Raw genomic sequence first — 22776 nt, forward strand, 5'->3', positions numbered from 1 at the left:
AGAGAGAGAGAGAGAGTGACGAGACTGCTAAAACTGAATATCAGAGGTAATAGTTATCTTTCCTGAATTTATAAAGTCGCAAAAGTTCACTCTTGCTAAATATATATACCCATCTTTATGGAAAAAATCACTAATTTTGTGTCTCATTGAAAATTCCACTTATTACGGTTATTTTGAGCCGTAGATCCGAAGAATAAGAAATCTTGTATAAAGTCAGGTTCCATGCTCTAATATTACCACCCCCCTCTCTCTCCCTCTCTCTCATTAATATCATATAGCAGAGTTATCTTCCTTGGTCCACATGAAATGTGATAGTTACCTGCCCCTCAATCTTTGTGATTTTAAAACTCTCTTGGTAGTCCAACTCCTGCCACTTACTGTCAATGAACTTATATATTTTTGCTACAAAAGAAAATTTATGCTCATGGATTGTCGGTTCAAGAAATCCTTGTCAACTTCCCGTTTTAAGGACTTTAGATAAAGTAAAGTGCATCATGCATTGTTTAATGTTAAAAACTTAAATCTGTTGTCCAATTCACATCAAGCAGTAACAAGCAATTTTCTTCAACTATTGACTGAATATTTTACCATCTTTCCTTCTGGTCCAAGGCGGTGTTTCTAACAGCTGAACCAACAGAATAGGGATGTCCAGCGTATTCAACATCCGGGTCATCACACTAAGAGGTAAGCTAAAACAGAAGAGGAATTTCTTGGTGAACTCAGAAACACAAGATCTGAGACACAAGATCCGATTCAACAATAGCTACAACAGAAGAATTTCTTAGTGAACTCAGAAACACAAGATCAAAAACAAAAGATCAGAAACTTAAGATGGTTTAATGAACTCAGAGACATGATATGTTTCAATGAATTCAGAGACACAATATGTTTTAATGAACTCAGACACACATGTTTTAATGAACTCGGAAACGCAATATGTTTTAATGAACTCAGAGACACAATTTAATGAACTCAGAGACACAAAATCAAAAATTCTAAACATCTAACCCTCCCTGTACCTATCACAAATTCTGAACTACGAACACTGTCTGTACCTAATACAAATTATGAACTTCAAACACTGCATGTGCCTATACCTTATTCAAATTCTGAACTTCAAACACTGCATTGTACCAGTATCACAAATTCTGAACTTCAAACACTGCATGTACCAGTATCACAAATTCTGAACTTCAAACACTATCTGTACCTAATACACATTCTGAACTTCAAACACTGTCTTTACCTAATACATGATAAAACTGTTTATTTCCAAGAATTTCGAAATGCACTATTTCTAAATTCCCATCTGAGGAATATATAAACCCTAGCTGCCAAATCAGAGCTACACTGTACTCCCTGATTAATATTCATTGATATTTCTAACCAATCAAAATGCTCAGTAGGTGGAGCATTTCAGGAATTATGAGATCTGTGATAAAATATTATTAGCAGACGTCAGAATAGATCTGTGTTATAATGTTGTAGTAGTTGGACATTCTGCCACTACTATTGATATGTTCTTTTTACTTTGCGTTGTGTTTTTTAAAGACATAATGAGCTGTTGAGTACGTTCGCGTTCATTCCAGCCATTCCAGTCTGTTGACTTACCATCAAATTTCTCGGGTTCTTTTTCTTTAAGAATTTTGTCACTCTTAAGTGAGTAGCCTGGTGAATAACTACGAAAAGTTCGCATCGGAGTTTAACACTCCTCGTCCCGATATAATCTGCCAGTATCTGTATAAAGTGGCGGATCTAGAAATCTATTGTGATCTATAGGAGTATTGTACGCCACGTGCCGATCAATACTGCGTCATGGCGGATCTACCAAACCATTGTTATCATTGAATGATATTCGACTTGTTTGCCTGGGAGTATTGCACTCCTCGTGCAGAGTTCCATCCGAAATAATATGGCGTCGTGGCGGATCTACAAAACGGCTATAGTCATCAAAACGATGCCGATCAGACTGACTAACAAACCTGTTTGACAGGTCTCTATTCTCTGACGCATTCGAAGGCGTCTTTTCAATTTTCGGTCTAGCACTGCTGACTGAATCGTTATCAGTGTCAACAGGGGATTTCCTGTCGATTTTGCCTTTTAATTGTTTTAATATATCGTCAACATACTTATCAAAATCACGATTTGAATTCATCATGTTTGCCTGAAGGACCAGACGCACCTGTTGCCATTTTCAAACAAATTAGAACTTCACTTTAAATTTAACATTCAATCAACATTCAAACTTGACTCAAATCCTGGTTCAAACGGCACCACTGTAGTAGTTGAACATTCTGCCACTACTATTGATATGTTCTTTTTACTTCGCGTTGTGTTTTTTTAATGATGATAGGTGTTATATAAAGTATTCAACCCTTTAGATATTTCCAGGTAAGCTTGAGTCCGCCTAGAGGGAGGCTAGCAATAAAATAGTAAATAAAGTTTTAAACCTTTAATAAAGTTCGACAACTGTATGATAAATACCAAAATAATAATCCCGGGGAATGAATGTGGCTTGAGAGAAAAATATAACTAAATAGGAAAAATAAAGAAACAATAATCAAAAATACAGGGTGAGGCAACTCCTGATATTTACCTTGTTGCAAGGATTGGCTCAGCAGAAGCCCCGAGCACGGTTGTGCTCGGGTTTAAATACTATTCTTAACAAAAGAATGAAAGTAAAAGTTACCTGTAATGTGATTTGATAATAAATCTAGAAGTAACCAATGATAAGTTTTGTAATAAAATACGTTTGAAAATAAAAGATAACTCTCCTCCTGTTTCATGAAATAAACAACTCGAATACGAAGATAGGAATTTACATAGACAAGTAAGTAGAAAAATAATGAAATGGAGATAATATAGACCGATACTACCACAATGTTATTAGCAGACGTCAGAATAGATCTGTGATGTAATGTTGTTAGCAGATGTCACTGTAATGATGGTGAAGGGAATGTCTGGTATTCTCACCGAACAAGAATAGACAATAAATCAGGTGTTAACGTAAAAGTAGGAAACCTGGAAATAATTGTCTCGGTGAACAAAATGATTCAATAAGTGGGAAGGATTTGACCAGAGCTAAAATAATGGCTAAGTAATCTCTTTGCATTGTTTGGTATAATACAACAGTTATGAAATGGGTAATTCAAAACATAGCAAATTTATGGTCCCTGGTGTCCATAAGAAAGCTATTTTCCTCAGAAGCTGCTTTGGGAAATACCTTTTTTTCTCAGTGGACCATAAATTTGCTATATCTCGAATTACCCATTCTATAAGTGTTTACTTTACTCAAGAATTACCCATTCTATAAGTATTTACTGTAGTCAAAAATTACCCATTCTATAAATGTTTACTATAATCAAGAATTACCCATTCTATAAATGTTTACTATAGTCAAAAATTACCCATTCTATAAATGTTTACTATAGTCAAGAATTACCCATTCTATAAGTGTTTACTTTACTCAAGAATTACCCATTCTATAAGTATTTACTGTAGTAAAAAATTACCCATTCTATAAATGTTTACAATTACTATAGTCAAGAATTACCTATTCTATAAATGTTTACTATAGTCAAGAATTACCCATTCTAAAAATGTTTACTATACTCAAGAATTACCCATTCTATAAGTATTTACTGTAGTCAAAAATTACCCATTCTATAAATGTTTACTAAAGTCTAGAATTACCCATTCTATAAATGTTTACTATAGTCAAGAATTACCCCTTCTATAAATGTTTACTATACTCAAGAATTACCCATTCTATAAGTATTTACTGTAGTCAAGAATTACCCCTTCTATAAATGTTTACAATAGTCAAGAATTACCCATTCTATAAATGTTTACTATAGTCAAGAATGACACTCCTTATTTCTAATCCGATGTTACATCTAATTACTTTCAATGACCTTAACATTAGTCCTTCTAACCCAGAAATGAATAATTCTACTCTTCACATGCTGTCTATGTAAAAAAAACAAACAAACAAACAAAATGGAGCAGAAATCTGAAATGTTATTTGTTCTGATATACCACATGTTAATCTGAAATGGTACTTTTGATAATGATATACATATGTGTAAGTCACCTCACCTGCATGTGACTTGAAATGTTGTTGTAAGAAGATGACAAAACATATACAAAATGCACACTTACCTGTCCAAATTGTCTGTGATGTAAGTACCGCAGAGGGTGACAGATTTCTTACCTGTCCAAATTGTCTGTGATGTAAGTACCGCAGAGGGTGACAGATTTCTTACCTGTCCAAATTGTCTGTGATGTACCGCAGAGGGAGACAGATTTCTTACCTGTCCAAATTGTCTGTGATGTAAGTACAGACCCTGAAACGTGCTACTACACCTTAAAAACGAACCGAACCGTTCCGTGCAAGAAACGAACCGTACCGTTCAAGAAACGTACTGTACCGTGCAAAAAACGAACTGTACCGTTCAAGAAACGTACCGTCCCGTTCAAGAAACGAACCGTATCGTTCAAAAAGCGTACCGTACCGTGCAGAAAGCGTGCAGGATAATATTGTGCAAACCCCGCCCCCAAAAGCCCGAAAGCGTACCGTACCGTGCAGAAAGCATGCAATTTATGTCACATGACCCACTTTTTCAGCCACAGTATATTATTTTCACAATGGCGCCCGATGGGAAAGGAGGTCGTAGACTATCGCTGGCTATTCGAAGCATTATCCTCAAACATCACAAAGCTGGGTTATCAACTGTGAAAATCACCGAGATGCTTAAAACAAAGTACGATTTCAAAACTACGCGGCAAAGTGTTAGAAGATTTCTAATTCGCTATGAGACGAATTATGAATGACTGAATGCTGACAAAAAAGGACGTACAAACTTCATGTGCAGATATCCTGGATCTTTCATAATGCCGATGATAAATCACAATAAATGTGAAGTGCAGAAAATAATCATTGTGTCATTTGCGACTTTAGTGTATTCAATACAAAATTCACTTCTTCTTAAAAACTTTTCCAATTTAGGCACTGTAATTTATATCCGGAAACTTAATACGCTTTGTTTTTACACTTACGCACGCCCATGTCGGGGAGCAGTTCATGTAACAACTTTTTATAAAATCATGTAATAACTTTTATGTACGTTATCAATATGGAATTATTCCATCGAAGCAATCAAAAATAACGTCTCATTTCCCCATGTGCACATTCTAACACAACCACAAATCCTGCAGCCGATAATCAAAGAGCCGAATAAGACCGATCGAGTGAAAACAAATTATCGAAACGTACAATTTATACGAAGTCAAAGCGTTCAGGCCACGCCCACCTCATTAATAAAACGTGCAAACCGTTCACAAAGCGTGCAGCTATTTTTAGCAAACCGTACCGTGCAAGAAGCGAACCGTACCGTTCAAGAAGCGTACCGTACCGTGCAAGAAACGAACCGTACCGTTCAAGAAACGAACCGTACCGTTCAGAAAACGAACCGTACCGTTCATAAAGCGTACCGAACCGTACCGTGCAACTGGTGTAGTAGCACGTTTCAGGGTCTGTACCGCAGAGGGTGACAGATTTCTTACCTGTCCAAATTGTCTGTGATGTACCGCAGAGGGAGACAGATTTCTTACCTGTCCAGGTTGTCTGTGATGTACCGCAGGGGGGTGACAGATTTCTTACCTGTCCAAATTGTCTGTGATGTACCGCAGAGGGAGACAGATTTCTTACCTGTCCAAATTGTCTGTGATGTACCGCAGAAGGGAGACAGATTTCATACAAATTTCAAAATTCAATTTCTTCTCCTGTTTCTGCAGCTCCTACAATATAAAAACCAAACTGGATATTTCATATCTCGTTAGTTCCTACAATATTACATATCTTGTTAGTTCCTACGATATTTCATATCTCATTAGTTCCTACGATATTTCATATATTGTTAGTATTTATGATATTTCATATCTCGTTAGATCCTACAATATTTCATATCTCATTATTATTTACGATATTTTATATCTCGTTAGCTCCTATAATATCTATAATATTTCATATCTCGTTAGTTCCTACAATATTACATATCTTGTTAGTTCCTATGATATTTCATATCTTGTTAGTTCCTACGATATTTCATATCTCGTTAGTTCCTACAATATTTCATCTCGTTAGTTCCTACAATATTACATATCTCGTTAGTTCCTACGATATTTCATATCTCGATAGTTCCTATGATATTTCATATCTCGTTAGTTCCTACGATATTTCATATCTTGTTAGTTCCTACAATAATTCATATCTTGTTAGTATATATTTACGATATTTCATATCTCGTTAGTATTTACAATATTTTATATCTCGTTAGTATTTACGATATTTCATATCTCGTTAGTATTTACGATATTTCATATCTCGTTAGTTTCTACGATATTTCATATCTTTGTTAGTTCCTACAATATTTCATATCTCATTAGTTCCTACGATATTTCATATCTCGTTAGTTCCTACAATATTTCATATCTCGTTTGTTCCTACGATATTTCATATCTCGTTAGCATTTACGATACTTAATTCATATCTCGTTAGTTCCTGACACAAATAACAAACTGGATATTTCATATCTCGTAATACCATTTTTTCGTTGTTTTCGTGGTTATTCAAAAATCTAGAAAATATGACGATCGACCCACAACAGTATGTCATATGTGTTAAGAAATCTGCATCTTCTTTGTCTGATTCTAATTTAAGTTTCAATATTTCAAATCAAGTTTTGATATTCTTGTCTGATTTTGAATCAAGTTTCAATTTTTCTTGTCTGATTTTGATTTAAGTTTTAATACATTTTTAAATTTCTGATTTTAAGTTTTAAAATGTTTGTCCGATTTTAATTCAACAATTTTTCATATTTTTGTCTGATTTCAATTGAAGTTTTAATATTTTCAATTGATTTTAATAATAATTATTTTATTTTTTAAGGATGGCAATTCAAAATAGAATGGCGCCAATCGGATAACTGCTACTGTTCTGACCGATTAAATGGTTAATCATACCAGAATATACATTTTGTGACATAGTTATTGGTTTCAATTTCTCAACTTTGCTCTGTTTATATATATACGCACAAAAAAGACAATACAGCACATTTGTAATATTCTGTTTATGTTTAATTACCACATTAAATGCAGTAAGTGTGAGAAAATGGAGAAAGCATAAAACATGCACGAGACTTCAGAGAGAAATTAATTCCAAACGATCTCAGGCTGGGCACAGGAAAGTCTTCGAATTCTAGCTAGGGATTCAAACAGTAATTAGCACATTCCCTAGCGTATCGTCAATACAGTTAATTATCTCCAAATTAACTAATATTAGATACATGAAAATGCAAACATATCACTATTCAGAGCTTTTGGAAATGGGGAAATTTGTAGTTAAAGATACATTCAAATATACTCATTTTTAAAGACTTTTTTTTTATTAGCTGATGACAGATTTTGCAACTAATCATTATACCATTCCGACTGAGTAACCAGTTAACTTATCAAAAATTGCCATCCCTAAAATGTTCGTCTGATTTCAATTTAAGTTTTGATATGCTTGTCTCATTTTTAAGTTTTGATATATTTGTCCGATTTTGAGTTTTCATATGTTTGTCCGATTTTAAGTTTTGATACATTTGCCCGATTTTAAGTTTTGATATGTTTATCTGATTTTAATTTTTCATGTTTATCTGATTTTAAGTTTTGATATGCATGTCTGATTCTAAGTTAGTCTCTGACTATTTATAATTGTGTTACCACCATGTTAACACGGAGAGTTTCTGGCTATTTATAATTGTGTTACCACCACATTAACACTGAAAGTCTCTGGCTATTTATAATTGTGTTACCACCACGTTAACACTGAAAGTCTCTGGCTATTTATAATTGTGTTACCACCACGTTAACACTGAGAGTTTCTGACTATTTATAACTGTGTAATTACCACCACGTTAACACTGAGAGTTTCTGACTATTTATAACTGTGTAATTACCACCACGTTAACACAGAGAGTCGCTGGCTATATATAATTGTGTTACCACCACGTTAACACTGAGAGTCTCTGGCTATTTATAATTGTGTAATTACCACCACGTTAACACTGAGAGTCTCTGTCTATTTATAATTGTGTTACCACCACATTAACACTGAGAATCTCTGGCTATTTTATAATTTATAATTGTGTTACCACCACGTTAACATGGAGAGTCGCTGGCTATTTATAATTGTGTTACCACTACGTTAACACTGAGAGTCTCAGGTGATTTATCATTGCGGTATCACTGTAATACCACCATAGATTCTGATAGTGAACCATTTGACCACTGAGTTTTAATAACTTTTTATTCTATTACCATGGTGATCTTACCTCCAGGTTGCCGCTGTGAGTTTCCGGGGACAGCTTTGGATCATTCATCTCTTCATCTTCATCAGCATTCTCAGAACTTTAGAAAAATAAAAAACATATAAAAACAGCATTCTCAGAACTTCACAAAATGAAAACATATAAAAAACATAGAATACTGTAAATTCGATTTCCAAACCTAGAAATAATGAGTGTAATAATGAACTGGTAAAGACAGATTTCTGTAGCCTGATTGTGAAATAGTTAAGTCCTTCTACACCAAGCTTGAGATTTTTACCTGGTCACTAGTTGTGTTGAGTAATTCTATATCTGGTCACTAGTTGTGTTGGGTAATTCTATATCTGGTCAGTAGTTGTGTTGGGTAATTCTATATCTGGTCAGTAGTTGTGTTGGGTAATTCTATATCTGGTCAGTAGTTGTGTTGGGTAATTCTATATCTGGTCACTAGTTGTGTTGAGTAATTCTATATCTGGTCACTAGTTGTGTTGGATAATTCTATATCTGGTGAGTAGTTGTGTTGAGTAATTCTATATCTGGTCACTAGTTGTGTTGGGTAATTCTATATCTGGTCACTAGTTGTGTTGGGTAATTCTATATCTGGTCAGTAGTTGTGTTGAGTAATTCTATATCTGGTCAGTAGTTGTGTTGGGTAATTCTATATCTGGTCACTAGTTGTGTTGGGTAATTCTATATCTGGTGACTAGCTGTGTTGGGTAATTCTATATCTGGTCACTAGTTGTGTTGGGTAATTCTATATCTGGTCACTAGTTGTGTTGGGTAATTATATATCTGGTGAGTAGTTGTGTTGAGTAATTCTATATCTGGTCACTAGTTGTGTTGGGTAATTCTATATCTGGTGAGTAGTTGTGTTGGGTAATTCTATATCTGGTCACTAGCTGTGTTAGGTAACTTTTTACCTGGTCACTAGTTGTGTTGGGTAATTCTATATCTGGTCAGTAGTTGTGTTGGGTAATTCTATATCTAGTGAGTAGTTGTGTTGAGTAATTCTATATCTGGTCAGTAGTTGTGTTGGGTAATTCTATATCTGGTCACTAGTTGTGTTGGGTAATTCTATATCTGGTCACTAGTTGTGTTGGGTAATTCTATATCTGGTGAGTAGTTGTGTTGGGTAATTCTATACCTGGTCACTAATTGTGTTGAGTAATTCTATACCTGGTCACTAGTTGTGTTGAGTAATTCTATATCTGGTCACTAGTTGTGTTGGGTAATTCTATATCTGGTCACTAGTTGTGTTGGGTAATTCTATATCTGGTCACTAGTTGTGTTGGGTAATTCTATATCTGGTCACTAGTTGTGTTGGATAATTCTATATCTGGTCACTAGTTGTGTTGGGTAATTCTATATCTGGTGAGTAGTTGTGTTGGGTAATTCTATATCTGGTCACTAGTTGTGTTGGGTAATTCTATATCTGGTGAGTAGTTGTGTTGAGTAATTCTATATCTGGTCACTAGTTGTGTTGGGTAATTCTATATCTGGTCACTAGTTGTGTTGGATAATTCTATATCTGGTCACTAGTTGTGTTGGGTAATTCTATATCTGGTGAGTAATTGTGTTGGGTAATTCTATATCTGGTGAGTAGTTGTGTTGGGTAATTCTATATCTGGTCAGTAGTTGTGTTGAGTAATTCTATATCTGGTCACTAGTTGTGTTGGGTAATTCTATATCTGGTCACTAGTTGTGTTGGATAATTCTATATCTGGTGAGTAGTTGTGTTGAGTAATTATATATCTGGTCACTAGTTGTGTTGGGTAATTCTATATCTGGTGAGTAGTTGTGTTGGGTAATTCTATATCTGGTCAGTAGTTGTGTTGAGTAATTCTATATCTGGTGAGTAGTTGTGTTGGGTAATTCTATATCTGGTCACTTGTTGTGTTGGGTAATTTTATATCTGGTCACTAGTTGTATTGGGTAACTTTTTACCTGGTCACTAGCTGTGTGAGGCGTCTGTAACAGTAATCTACAAGATCCGCCATGCTGTCCTCGGCTGACTCGCAGGTCTCCCGGTAGAACATGGTGGTTTCTAGCAGATTGACAGCTGTGGCTTCGTGGTACAGCTAACAAACAATAATCAAAGTACTGATAGTACTGAAAGAGTGGTACCACTAACAAACAGTAGTAGCGAGTGGTACCGCTAATGTACAATGATAACGAGGCTTAATTACAGAAATTAGAAAGTCAATTAATTGTGTGCAAGCAAATTTCTATTAACCATAATATTGTGCATGTGAACAATATATTTTTTGCTTTTCTTGAAAATGGAAAACTTAAGTTGCAAACCATAATATCAGTTACTGTAGCATTTAGCAAAATGTTTCCATTTCTATGGAAATTGCAGTGTACATATAGTAGTTTTCATAATCTACTAGTATTTTTTGAAGAATAATTATATAAATCTTTTTTTTAAAAAATAACCATATCCACCCTCCCCAATTTCTGAAGCAAAATAGAAACTTCACTGTGAGAGATTTCTGTTCCTGCATGAGACAATTGTTATATAAACCACAAACGATTACCTACCACCATGTATAGAGGAAAAGTAGTCTTGGGCTCAAAGTCCATATTTACAAGCTCTGAGAATACCTTCTCTTTCCAAACTTCTGTTAATATTAGATCATGGACCAAAACCTCCACCTGAAACAACAGAGAATGTTATACATCAGCACTGGAACGAGAATATGCACTGCAAGAACTTATCAATAAATGGACATATCAATTCTTCATCAAGAGTTATTTCCCTTGTTTACTATCTTGCAGTGAAAAGCTTTGCTTCCTTGTAATGTTTTGTTCTGCTGCTCTGACTTGCTTTTATAATCACTTGCAGTCAACTACTATAATGCCTTATGTAGGGCAACCAATGAATTTGTCTGAAAACTTCGAAATTAGCTAACCATGAAAGGTGATAACGACCAGTGAACAATCTCATAACTCCTGTAAGCAACACAAAATAGGGAGTTGGGCAAACATGGACAATGGACATACCAGAGGTGGGATCAGGTTCCTCGTAGGAGTGGAATTTTTTTCAAGACACAAATTTAACCATTTTCCCACCAAAATGGGCATATACCGATGTGTATATATTTTAGCAAGAGCTAATTTTAGCGACTTTAGAATTCCAAGAAAGATAACTATTACTTACAATACAGAATAAATTGTTAGTGATATTCAATTTTAGTGATCTCATCACTCTCGCTAATAATGCCAAAATTAAATACTCGCAAAATTTTTTGCTTATTTTAAACAAAGGAAGATGATTTTAAATTACTGGATGATAAGTCTAAATGCAGACAAAATCAAAATTTGATAGCAATGGTATTTCAAAATGCATTTGTTAAAAAATTATTGTATAAATGAATACCATATTAGACCACACCTACACTATGTACGATGTATTATCAATGGCAGGCGACATCTTGAAAATGTTTTGAATTATAGCTTCGCCATCACATCACAGTTATATCTACAGTATTTTGAATATAGACCTATACTTTTGCTCTTAGATGCTGCACAATTTGAAAATAGACCTGTATTTTTGTTGTTAGATGCTGAACAGTTATGAAGTGCCTTACTTTGCCGCAGGAGATGAGGAAATCCTTGATGAATTCGTCCTCCTGAGCCGTGGCATTCAGAACAGCCTGCATGTTCAGCTTCTCCATGTTCTCATGTTGCCTGCTCCAACTTTAAAATCAACACACAATATCAATAACAGTAGAATCAACACACAATATCAATAACAGTAGAATCAACACACAATATCAACAACTAGAATCAACACACAATATCAATAACAGTAGAATCAATACACAATATCAATAACAGTAGAATCAACACACAATAACAACAAGTAGAATCAACACACAATATCAATAACAGTAGAATCAACACACAATATCAATAACAGTAGAATCAACACACAATAACAAGTAGAATCAACACACAATATCAATAACAGTAGAATCAACACACAATATCAATAACAGTAGAATCAACACACACTATCAACAACTAGAATCAACACACAATATCAATAACAGTAGAATCAACACACAATATCAATAACAACAACTAGAATCAACACACAATATCAACAACTAGAATCAACACACAATATCAACAACTAGAATCAACACACAATATCAATAACAGTTGAATCAACACACAATAACAACAACTAGAATCAACACACAATATCAACAACTAGAATCAACACACAATATCAATAACAGTAGAATCAACACACAATATCAACAACTAGAATCAACACACAATATCAATAACAGTAGAATCAATACACAATATCAATAACAACAACTAGAATCAACACACAATATCAATAACAGTAGAATCAACACACAATATCAATAACAGTAGAATCAATACACAATATCAACAACAGTAGAATCAACACACAATAACAACAACTAGAATCAACACACAATATCAATAACAGTAGAATCAACACACAATAACAACAACTAGAATCAACACACAATATCAATAACTAGAATCAACACACAATAACAACAACTAGAATCAACACACAATATCAACAACTAGAATCAACACACAATATCAATAACAGTAGAATCAACACACAATATCAATAACAGTAGAATCAACACACAATAACAACAACTAGAATCAACACAATATCAACAACTAGAATCAACACACAATAACAACAACTAGAATCAACACACAATATCAATAACAGTAGAATCAACACACAATAACAACAACTAGAATCAACACACAATATCAATAACAGTAGAATCAACACACAATATCAATAACAGTAGAATCAACACACAATAACAACAACTAGAATCAACACACAATATCAATAACAGTAGAATCAACACACAATAACAACAACTAGAATCAACACACAATAACAACAACTAGAATCAACACACAATATCAATAACAGTAGAATCAACACACAACAACAACAACTAGAATCAACACACAATAACAACAACAGTAGAATCAACACACAATATCAACAACAACTAGAATCAACACACAATATCAATAACAGTAGAATCAACACACAATATCAATAACAGTAGAATCAACACACAATATCAATAACAGTAGAATCAACACACAATAACAACAACTAGAATCAACACACAATATCAATAACAGTAGAATCAACACACAATAACAACAACTAGAATCAACACACAATATCAATAACAGTAGAATCAACACACAATATCAATAACAGTAGAATCAACACACACTATCAACAACAGTAGAATCAACACACAATAACAACAACTAGAATCAACACACAATATCAATAACAGTAGAATCAACACACAATAACAACAACTAGAATCAACACACAATATCAATAACAGTAGAATCAACACACAATATCAATAACAGTAGAATCAACACACAATATCAACAACTAGAATCAACACACAATATCAATAACAGTAGAATCAACACACAATATCAATAACAGTAGAATCAACACACTATAACAACAAGTAGAATCAACACACAATATCAACAACTAGAATCAACACACAATAACAACAACTAGAATCAACACACAATATCAATAACAGTAGAATCAACACACAATAACAACAACTAGAATCAACACACAATATCAATAACAGTAGAATCAACACACAATATCAATAACAGTAGAATCAACACACAATATCAATAACTAGAATCAACACACAATATCAATAACAGTAGAATCAACACACAATAACAACAACTAGAATCAACACACAATATCAACAACAGTAGAATCAACACACAATATCAATAACAGTAGAATCAACACACAATATCAATAACAGTAGAATCAACACACAATATCAATAACAGTAGAATCAACACACAATAACAACAACTAGAATCAACACACAATATCAATAACAGTAGAATCAACACACAATAACAACAACTAGAATCAACACACAATATCAACAACTAGAATCAACACACAATATCAATAACAGTAGAATCAACAGTCTTCGCGAAAAACTTTGTGAAGCACAAGCCCTTCGGGCATCCCAGTATAATAATTTTGCAAGCCCGAACAATATTTTAAAGGCCCAAAATGTTTTTTTCTAATTTGACCACTTGTCATTTGCAAGGTACAAGCATACTGTAGGAAAATACATATCCAGATGACCATAGTTAAAGAACAACTGACATTATTATATCTTATTTTATTTTGCAACAGATGATATCAGAAGCTCATGTTCTACTGTTAAATCTCAGCAAAGGCCCACCCTCGGTCCAATGGGGCTTAACTTTTCGATCTCTTTTTCTCCTTGTACTACTGGTTTGTTTTTTTAATTATTTGGATCTGATGGTTATGATTACAAAATACGCTTGTGAGGTTTGGAATTTCACTGACGAGCCCCCTCCCTACACGGGTTGAATATTATTTTACGTCCCTCTTGAAAATATTTCACTGCCGGTGAAGGGATACATAATTTAGGCCTATGCTTGGCGCTTATGGCCATCGAGCAGGAAGGGATCTTTATCGTGCCACACCTGCTGTGACACGGGACCTCGGTTTTTGCCGTCTCCTCCGAAGGACCGCCCGTATTAGTTTCCTCTTACGACAAGCAAAGGGGTACTGAGGACCTATTCTAACCCGAAACCCCACGGGAATCCCAACACGGACATTGGAAGTTAATGTAAATATATAGTATGTGCATGTATTTTTTATATATGGACATACTATATATTTACATTAACTTCCAGTGCCTGTGCCTCCCTATACTTCATAAAAGGCAGGTCCGGTTGATCATTTTTTGATGCGAAATTTCATTGCTACATGTAAGTCATGACAAAGTCTGAGTCAATCTCACACTATATTTGTAATATATACAAAACATACAATAAAACATTTACAGGCCCTCCGGACTCCTGGGTTAAATATTTTTAGAAGCCCGATAAAGATTTTACTGGCCTCGGGCATCGGGCCACCGGTTAATGTCGAAGACTGCCTCAACATAACTAGACCTGACATAGACATCATTAGACCTGTCCTCAACATCACTACACCTGCTATAGATATCATTAGACCTGACCTCAACATTATTACACCTGTCCTCATCTGTATTATTTCTTCCTTTCTCTCTCTTGGTACTAGAAATAACATACTCCGCATTGATTAATTACTATGTCTCTCTCTTGGTACTAGAAATAACATACTCCGCATTGATTAATTACTATGTCTCTCTCTTGGTACTAGAAATAACATACTCCGCATTGATTAATTACTATGTCTCTCTCTTGGTACTAGAAATAACATACTCCGCATTGATTAATTACTATGTCTCTCTCTTGGTACTAGAAATGACATACTCCGCATTGATTAATTACTATGTCTCTCTCTCTTGGTACTAGAAATAACATACTCCGCATTGATTAATTACTATGAATGATGAGAACCTGAACATGTATCTTCAGAGAATGAAATACGTGATGATTTTCAGAATAAAACAGGTCTATTGTATTGAAATGTTTTATGTTGTATTTGTTAAAGCACGTTTAATTAGCTAGCCTTTACTCATCATAAATTAACATAAGCTAGTTTTCATTGCTATCCCGGGTTAAAACATGCTCTGCTTTCTTTGATACAATGTAGTACCCCTATCTACCCTTTTGCCTCCGCCCGAGAAACCAAAGTCAAATAGGAAGTTGTCAGTGTAAACAAATCAATATCTGGAATCAGTAGAAATTGCTTAAAAATAAATTCACTCTTATTGTTTTGCTTATTTTAAAAACAAAAAAAATGTACTCCACAGCAGATGTCCAAAAGAAAATGACTTTCAATATGCCACGAGACGACGTATTTCATTAAAGAACTATAGACAGGAAGGATAGAACATCGAAACACAACAAGAGGTACTGAGAGCAATGCTCACTAAGAATACCCCCGCTTACCCCAATCTCCCAAAGGGTGTTGGTAATAGGTAAAACTTCAGTATTATGATCCAAAAGGTATCTAGGAACACAGCATCTCCATGCGATGAAAAAAGCCATTAAAGAATTTAAATGGAAACCATATTGCTACTTCGATGTCCAGTGCGCGTGACCTTTGACCTTTTGACCCCAAAATTGATAGGGAACATCTTCATCCCATGGGTAGTCCATATGTATGATATGGTGACTGTAGGTGGAAAAGATAACGCTTTAGAGCTCGGAAACTATATTGCTACTTCAATGTCCAGTGCGCTTGAACTTTGACCTTTTGACCCCAAAATTGATAGGGAACATCTTCATCCCATGGGTAGTCCATATGTATGATATGGTGACTGTAGGTGGAAAGGATAACGCTTTAGAGCCCGGAAACCATATTGCTACTTCAATGTCCAGTGCGCTTGAACTTTGACCTTTTGACCCCAAAATCGATAGGGAACATCTTCATCCCATGGGTAGTCCATATATATGATATGGTGACGGTAGGTGAAAAGGATAATGCTTTAGAGCCCGGAAACCATTGCGTCTACAGACCGACGGACGGACGGACGGACGGACAGACAGACAGACAACTCGATTCCAGTATACCCCCCCACAACTTGTTGCGGGGGGTATAATAAATACTGTAAATTAGAGAGTTACTGTCAATATGTACATGTTATCTGAGTTGGTCAAGCTTTCACTAGTCTGAGTCTGAGTCGGTCAAGCTTTTACTAGTCTGAGTCGGTCAAGCTTTTACTAGTCTGAGTCGGTCAAGCTTTTACTAGTCTGAGTCGGTCAGACATGCCTTAGTGTTGAGCCCTGATAACTGTAGGAGGCATCGTGTGTCTGTCTCAAGTACTCGGTTTCCAGGGGAGAAAAAGGCATTGAGGACCAAAATTAATTGATGTATCTGAGATTGTGATTTTGACACCTGCCTGCATGATTCTACGAGCCACGCCTGGTAAGTGATCACAATGCATATTCCCGTAATGATTCTGTCTAACACGGAATTAAACCTATTACTGGCAGTATCTAGAGAAAACAGTGACTTACGTAAATTCACAAACAAGACTAATAAATAGTGAACAGTTGAATAATCGGAAAAAATTCATAATCGATAATCGGTCATAATTGGAAGAACTGTATTGATCAATGATCGATATAATCGGTATTTACATTTTGGGGTTTTTTCTCTTTAGTTTTATGATCGGATATATGTGCAACATTACATTGAACATACATATATTATGTTATATATTATATTAGCCTATTAGGCCTAACGAGGAATGAAATGTGTTTCCTCTAGCAACAAATCAAGATTGGCTTTACTTTTAAGAAAGAAAAAAAAATCCAGACATCTGACTTGGGTTTCCCTGGGTTGGGATATATGTATACATATATCAAGTTATCAACTAATCTAAGATTCCTCTGACTTTTATATAGAGACATGTGTGTGCAAGATTCAGAGCAGACTCCATATCTAAAAGTGGGAATTCAGCTAAATAAATGTAGCTGCTTTGCCTACCTTTTACAACTTTATTTCGCAGATATAGATAGGATTCAATTATTGGTTGAGTATCATGTCAGACTACTTTGACGCCGATTGGAATTTTGTGTATTTGTGTGCTGACGTCATGTGCAAAGAAATCAAATGGCAAGTAGGCACCCCAAGTCAAAGTGATGCTTCATTTGTCAGTGTTAGAGCTTTTTACATGGCTATAGCATCGTATTAGTCATGCTTAACTTGTAGAATAATCATCCGATAACTGAATCCTCGCGTCTTGGAAAGTAAACCCACGAAATAAAGCTGTAAAATGCAGGCAAAGCAGCGACAATAGCTGGTGTCGTTGAATTCCCACTTTTCAATATGGAGTCCACTCTGACTCGGCCCCGCACATATCACAATATAAAATCGGTGTTAACAGTCAGAAGAATCTCAGATTATTTATCCACTAGTGTACGGGCAACAATCGATCATGAAAAATAAAATCAATATTCGGAATCGAAGAGCCAAAAACGATCAACATTCGATTGTCGGCGACAATCGTTTCATCACTACTAATAAATACATGTGTGTATCTCCCCTCTAAATAAACAATGTTTTATAGGCTGGAGCACAGGGGCTTGTCTTCTGGATTGTTGAAAAAAAAACATAAAAATTATGAATCCTCTTAAAAACCCACTTTGAAATCGTTTTGATGAAGATGCCGACACATTTCGGTAATTTATACTAAATTGTTTAAATTACACCTGCTGTAAGTAGTATCACATCAATACATTGATACTATTTGCAGAGGGTGTAATTCAAACGATGCATTAATTACCAATGAGTGTCGGCATCTTTATCAGAACGACTTCAAAGGTGATTTTAAAAAGGATTCATATTTTCATTCATTTATTTTTTTATTTTCCAAAATCCGTAAGACAAGCCCCTGTGTGCTGGAGGTGTCATCAAGAAATAAAACTCAAAAAGCTATACTCTTTCTTCATACATTCAACAGCTGTAGTGTTTGATTAATATGGTCAAAGGCAATTCATCACCGGTACGAAATCCTAGCGTCTATGACAACGACACGGATTATTTCTAATTACCTTCTTCCTCCTATATCCTTTATGCCAAATTTCACTAAATGTTCGACATAAGCTTCTGCTTCTACAGATAAAAGAACGTGGCTGCCGTCTGAATTCATGGTTGGAGTATAAAATTCTTGAACATTCCACAACAAAACAAATTCCAACGTGCGAGTTCTTGTTGTAAACTTCCGGCCAATGATAAATATCGAACCCGAACTTAAAAAAAAGAAAAAGAAAGAAAGTAATAATTCTCTCCCTTGATAGGAATAAAAAATACCGTGTATATATTAAAAAAATCATTAATATTCTGAAATTGTCTTAATAAAAGCAAACATTATATTTTTTGTATATTTTATAGTTTATATTTTAAATAACATTGCCTTTTATTGATCAATCTTTCAAAATATATAATTTATACATAAAAAAGACTTTAAATTATACAAATAAAATTTATTGACTCCCTTTCATCCACATGTTTATATTAAAAGGGCCTTTGTTGTGAGTGACACACGGAGCTCGTGAGGGTACCGTGCGGAATCGCTATCAAGAGATTTCGGAGGCACAATTTGTGACGCACGGTGGCAGTCGGTGCTCGTTCAGGCCTGGCGCCCCACCGAAATAAACAAGAGAAAGAAGTGCCAGTTGTGTCCTATGTTTAGTGCTAAGGCAGTTAGTAGGGCCGTAGCATTAAGGTACTAACGCCTGTTGCAACACGAAACGTCCGTTCTGATCACATTTTGTCTGGCGTCCGTCTGTCTGTAAACTTTTCACATTTTCGACTTCTTCTCCAGAACCACTGGGCCAATTTCAACCTAACTTGGCCAAAAGCATCCTTGGGTGAAGGGCTTTCAAGTTTGTTCAAATGAAGGGCCATGTCCCTTTCAAAGGGGAGATAATCACAAAAATGCAAAAATAGGGTGGGGTCATTTAAAAATCTTCTTCTCAAGAACCACTGGGCCAGAAGAGCTGAAATTTACCTGAAAGCTTCCTGACATATTGCAGATTCAAGTTTGTTCAAACCATGGCCCCCGGTGGTAGGATGGGGCCACAAGGGGGGATCAAAGTTTTACATACAAATATATAGGGAAAAACTTTAAAAATCTTCTTCTCAAGAACCACTAAGCCAGAAAAGCTGAGATTTACATGAAAGCTTCCTGACATAATGCAGATTCAAGTTTATTCAAATCATGGGCCCCGGGGGTTGGATGGGGCCACAATAGGGGATCAAAGTTTTACATACAAATATATAGGAACAATCTTTAAAAATCTTCTTCTCAAGAACCACTAAGCCAGAAAAGCTGATTTTTACATGAAAACTTTCTGACATAGTGCAGATTCAAGTTTGTTCAAATCATGGCCCCTGGGGATAAGATGGGGCCCCAAGGGGGGGATCAAAGTTTTACACACAAATATATAGGGAAAAACTTTAAAAATCTTCTTCTCAAGAACCACTAAGCCAGAAAAGCTGAGATTTACATGAAAGCTTCCTGACATAATGCAGATTCAAGTTTGTTCAAATCATTGGCTCCAGGGGTTGGATGGGGCCACAATAGGGGATCAAAGTTTTACATACAAATATATAGGAAAAATCTTCTTCTCAAGAACCACTAAGCCAGAAAAGCTGATTTTTACATGAAAACTTTCTGACATAGTGCAGATTCAAGTTTGTTCAAATCATGGGCCCCTGGGGATAGGATGGGGCCCCAAGGGGAATCAAAGTTTTGCACACAAATATATAGGGAAAAACTTTAAAAATCTTCTGAAGAACCACTAAGCCAGAAAAGCTGATTTTTACATGAAAACTTTCTGACATAGTGCAGATTCAAGTTTGTTCAAATCATGGCCCCCGGGGATAAGATGGGGCCCCAAGGGGGGGGGATCAAAGTTTTACACACAAATATATAGGGAAAAACTTCAAAAATCTTCTTCTCAAGAACCACTAAGCCAGAAAAGCTGATTTTTACATGAAAACTTTCTGACATAGTGCAGATTCAAGTTTGTTCAAATCATGGCCCCCGGGGATAAGATGGGGCCCTAAGGGGGATCAAAGTTTTGCACACAAATATATAGGGAAAAACTTCAAAAATCTTCTTCTCAAGAACCACTAAGCCAGAAAAGCTGAGATTACATGAAAGCTTCCTGACATAGTGCAGATTCAAGTTTGTTCAAATCATGGCCCCCGGGGATAAGATGGGGCCCCAAGGGGGGATCAAAGTTTTACACACAAATATAAAGGGAAAAACTTTAAAAATCTTCTTCTCAAGAACCACTGAGCCAGAAAAGCTGATTTTTACATGAAAACTTTCTGACATAGTGCAGATTCAAGTTTGTTCAAATCATGGCCCCCGGGGATAAGATGGGGCCCCAAGGGGGGATCAAAGTTTTACACACAAATATATAGGGAAAAACTTTAAAAATCTTCTTCTCAAGAACCACTAAGCCAGAAAAGCTGATTTTTACATGAAAACTTTCTGACGTAGTGCAGATTCAAGTTTCTTCAAATCATGGGCTCCGGGGGTAGGATGGGGCCACAAGGGGGATCAAAGTTTTACATACAATTATATAGTTAAAATCTTTTTCTCAATAACCACTGAGTCAGAAAAGCTGATATTTACAAGAAAACTTTCTGACATAGTGCAGATTCAAGTTTGTTCAAATCATGGCCCCCGGGGATAAGATGGGGCCCCAAGGGGGGGGGGATCAAAGTTTTACACACAAATATATAGGGAAAAACTTTAAAAAATCTTCTTCTCAAGAACCACTAAGCCAGAAAAGCTGATTTTTACATGAAAACTTTCTGACATAGTGCAGATTCAAGTTTGTTCAAATCATGGCCCCCGGGGATAAGATGGGGCCCTAAGGGGGGATCAAAGTTTTGCACACAAATATATAGGGAAAAACTTCAAAAATCTTCTTCTCAAGAACCACTAAGCCAGAAAAGCTGAGATTACATGAAAGCTTCCTGACATAGTGCAGATTCAAGTTTGTTCAAATCATGGCCCCCGGGGATAAGATGGGGCCCCAAGGGGGGATCAAAGTTTTACACACAAATATAAAGGGAAAAACTTTAAAAATCTTCTTCTCAAGAACCACTGAGCCAGAAAAGCTGATTTTTACATGAAAACTTTCTGACATAGTGCAGATTCAAGTTTGTTCAAATCATGGCCCCCGGGGATAAGATGGGGCCCCAAGGGGGGATCAAAGTTTTACACACAAATATATAGGGAAAAACTTTAAAAATCTTCTTCTCAAGAACCACTAAGCCAGAAAAGCTGATTTTTACATGAAAACTTTCTGACGTAGTGCAGATTCAAGTTTCTTCAAATCATGGGCTCCGGGGGTAGGATGGGGCCACAAGGGGGATCAAAGTTTTACATACAATTATATAGTTAAAATCTTTTTCTCAATAACCACTGAGTCAGAAAAGCTGATATTTACAAGAAAACTTTCTGACATAGTGCAGATTCAAGTTTGTTCAAATCATGGTCCCCGGGGGGTAGGATGGGGCCACAAGTGGGGGGGGGGGGTCAAAGTTTTACATACAAATATAGAAAAAAGCTTTAAAAGAACCATTGGGCCAAAGAAGTTGACATTTACATGAAAGCTTTCTGACATAGTGTAGATTCAAGTTTGCAAAGGGTAGTTTGGGCCATAATAGGGACCAAGATTTTACATGCAAATATATATGGAAAGTCTTCAGGTATGGGCCAAGGTGACTCAGGTGAGCGATGTGGCCCATGGGCCTCTTGTTTTTCCATATATCCGAAAGACCCCCAGTCATAACACGCGTGGGGCTCGCCGGAACTCACATACCCTCTCGGTTACGAGCACTGAGCTAACGCGATCGTCGCAG

General features: G+C 35.7%; 1 protein-coding gene and 1 non-coding gene across 2 annotated transcripts in view; one reads left to right on the forward strand and one right to left on the reverse strand.

Annotated features, from left to right (window-relative positions):
* The window catches only part of LOC125655878 (zinc finger MYND domain-containing protein 10-like), a 33390-nt gene extending 14161 nt beyond the window's left edge, over nt 1–19229 (reverse strand). The window contains exons 1-8 of the mRNA XM_056145182.1: nt 18942–19229; nt 11963–12071; nt 10914–11027; nt 10317–10450; nt 8379–8454; nt 5711–5799; nt 589–689; nt 320–402 (exon numbers count right to left, since the gene is read on the reverse strand). Coding sequence (XP_056001157.1) covers nt 320–402; nt 589–689; nt 5711–5799; nt 8379–8454; nt 10317–10450; nt 10914–11027; nt 11963–12071; nt 18942–19039 — 804 coding nt within the window. The 5' untranslated portion in view covers nt 19040–19229. The remainder of the gene's footprint in view (nt 1–319; nt 403–588; nt 690–5710; nt 5800–8378; nt 8455–10316; nt 10451–10913; nt 11028–11962; nt 12072–18941) is intronic.
* A 176-nt stretch (nt 19230–19405) lies between these two features.
* On the forward strand, nt 19406–19536 carry LOC125657302 (U11 spliceosomal RNA). The gene has a single exon (XR_007363279.1). It is a non-coding gene; the product is annotated as a U11 spliceosomal RNA (small nuclear RNA).
* The last annotated feature ends 3240 nt before the right edge of the window (nt 19537–22776 follow it).

This window comes from Ostrea edulis, chromosome 7 (genome assembly GCF_947568905.1).
Source record: "Ostrea edulis chromosome 7, xbOstEdul1.1, whole genome shotgun sequence".
NCBI classification, from domain to species: Eukaryota; Metazoa; Mollusca; class Bivalvia; order Ostreida; family Ostreidae; genus Ostrea; species Ostrea edulis.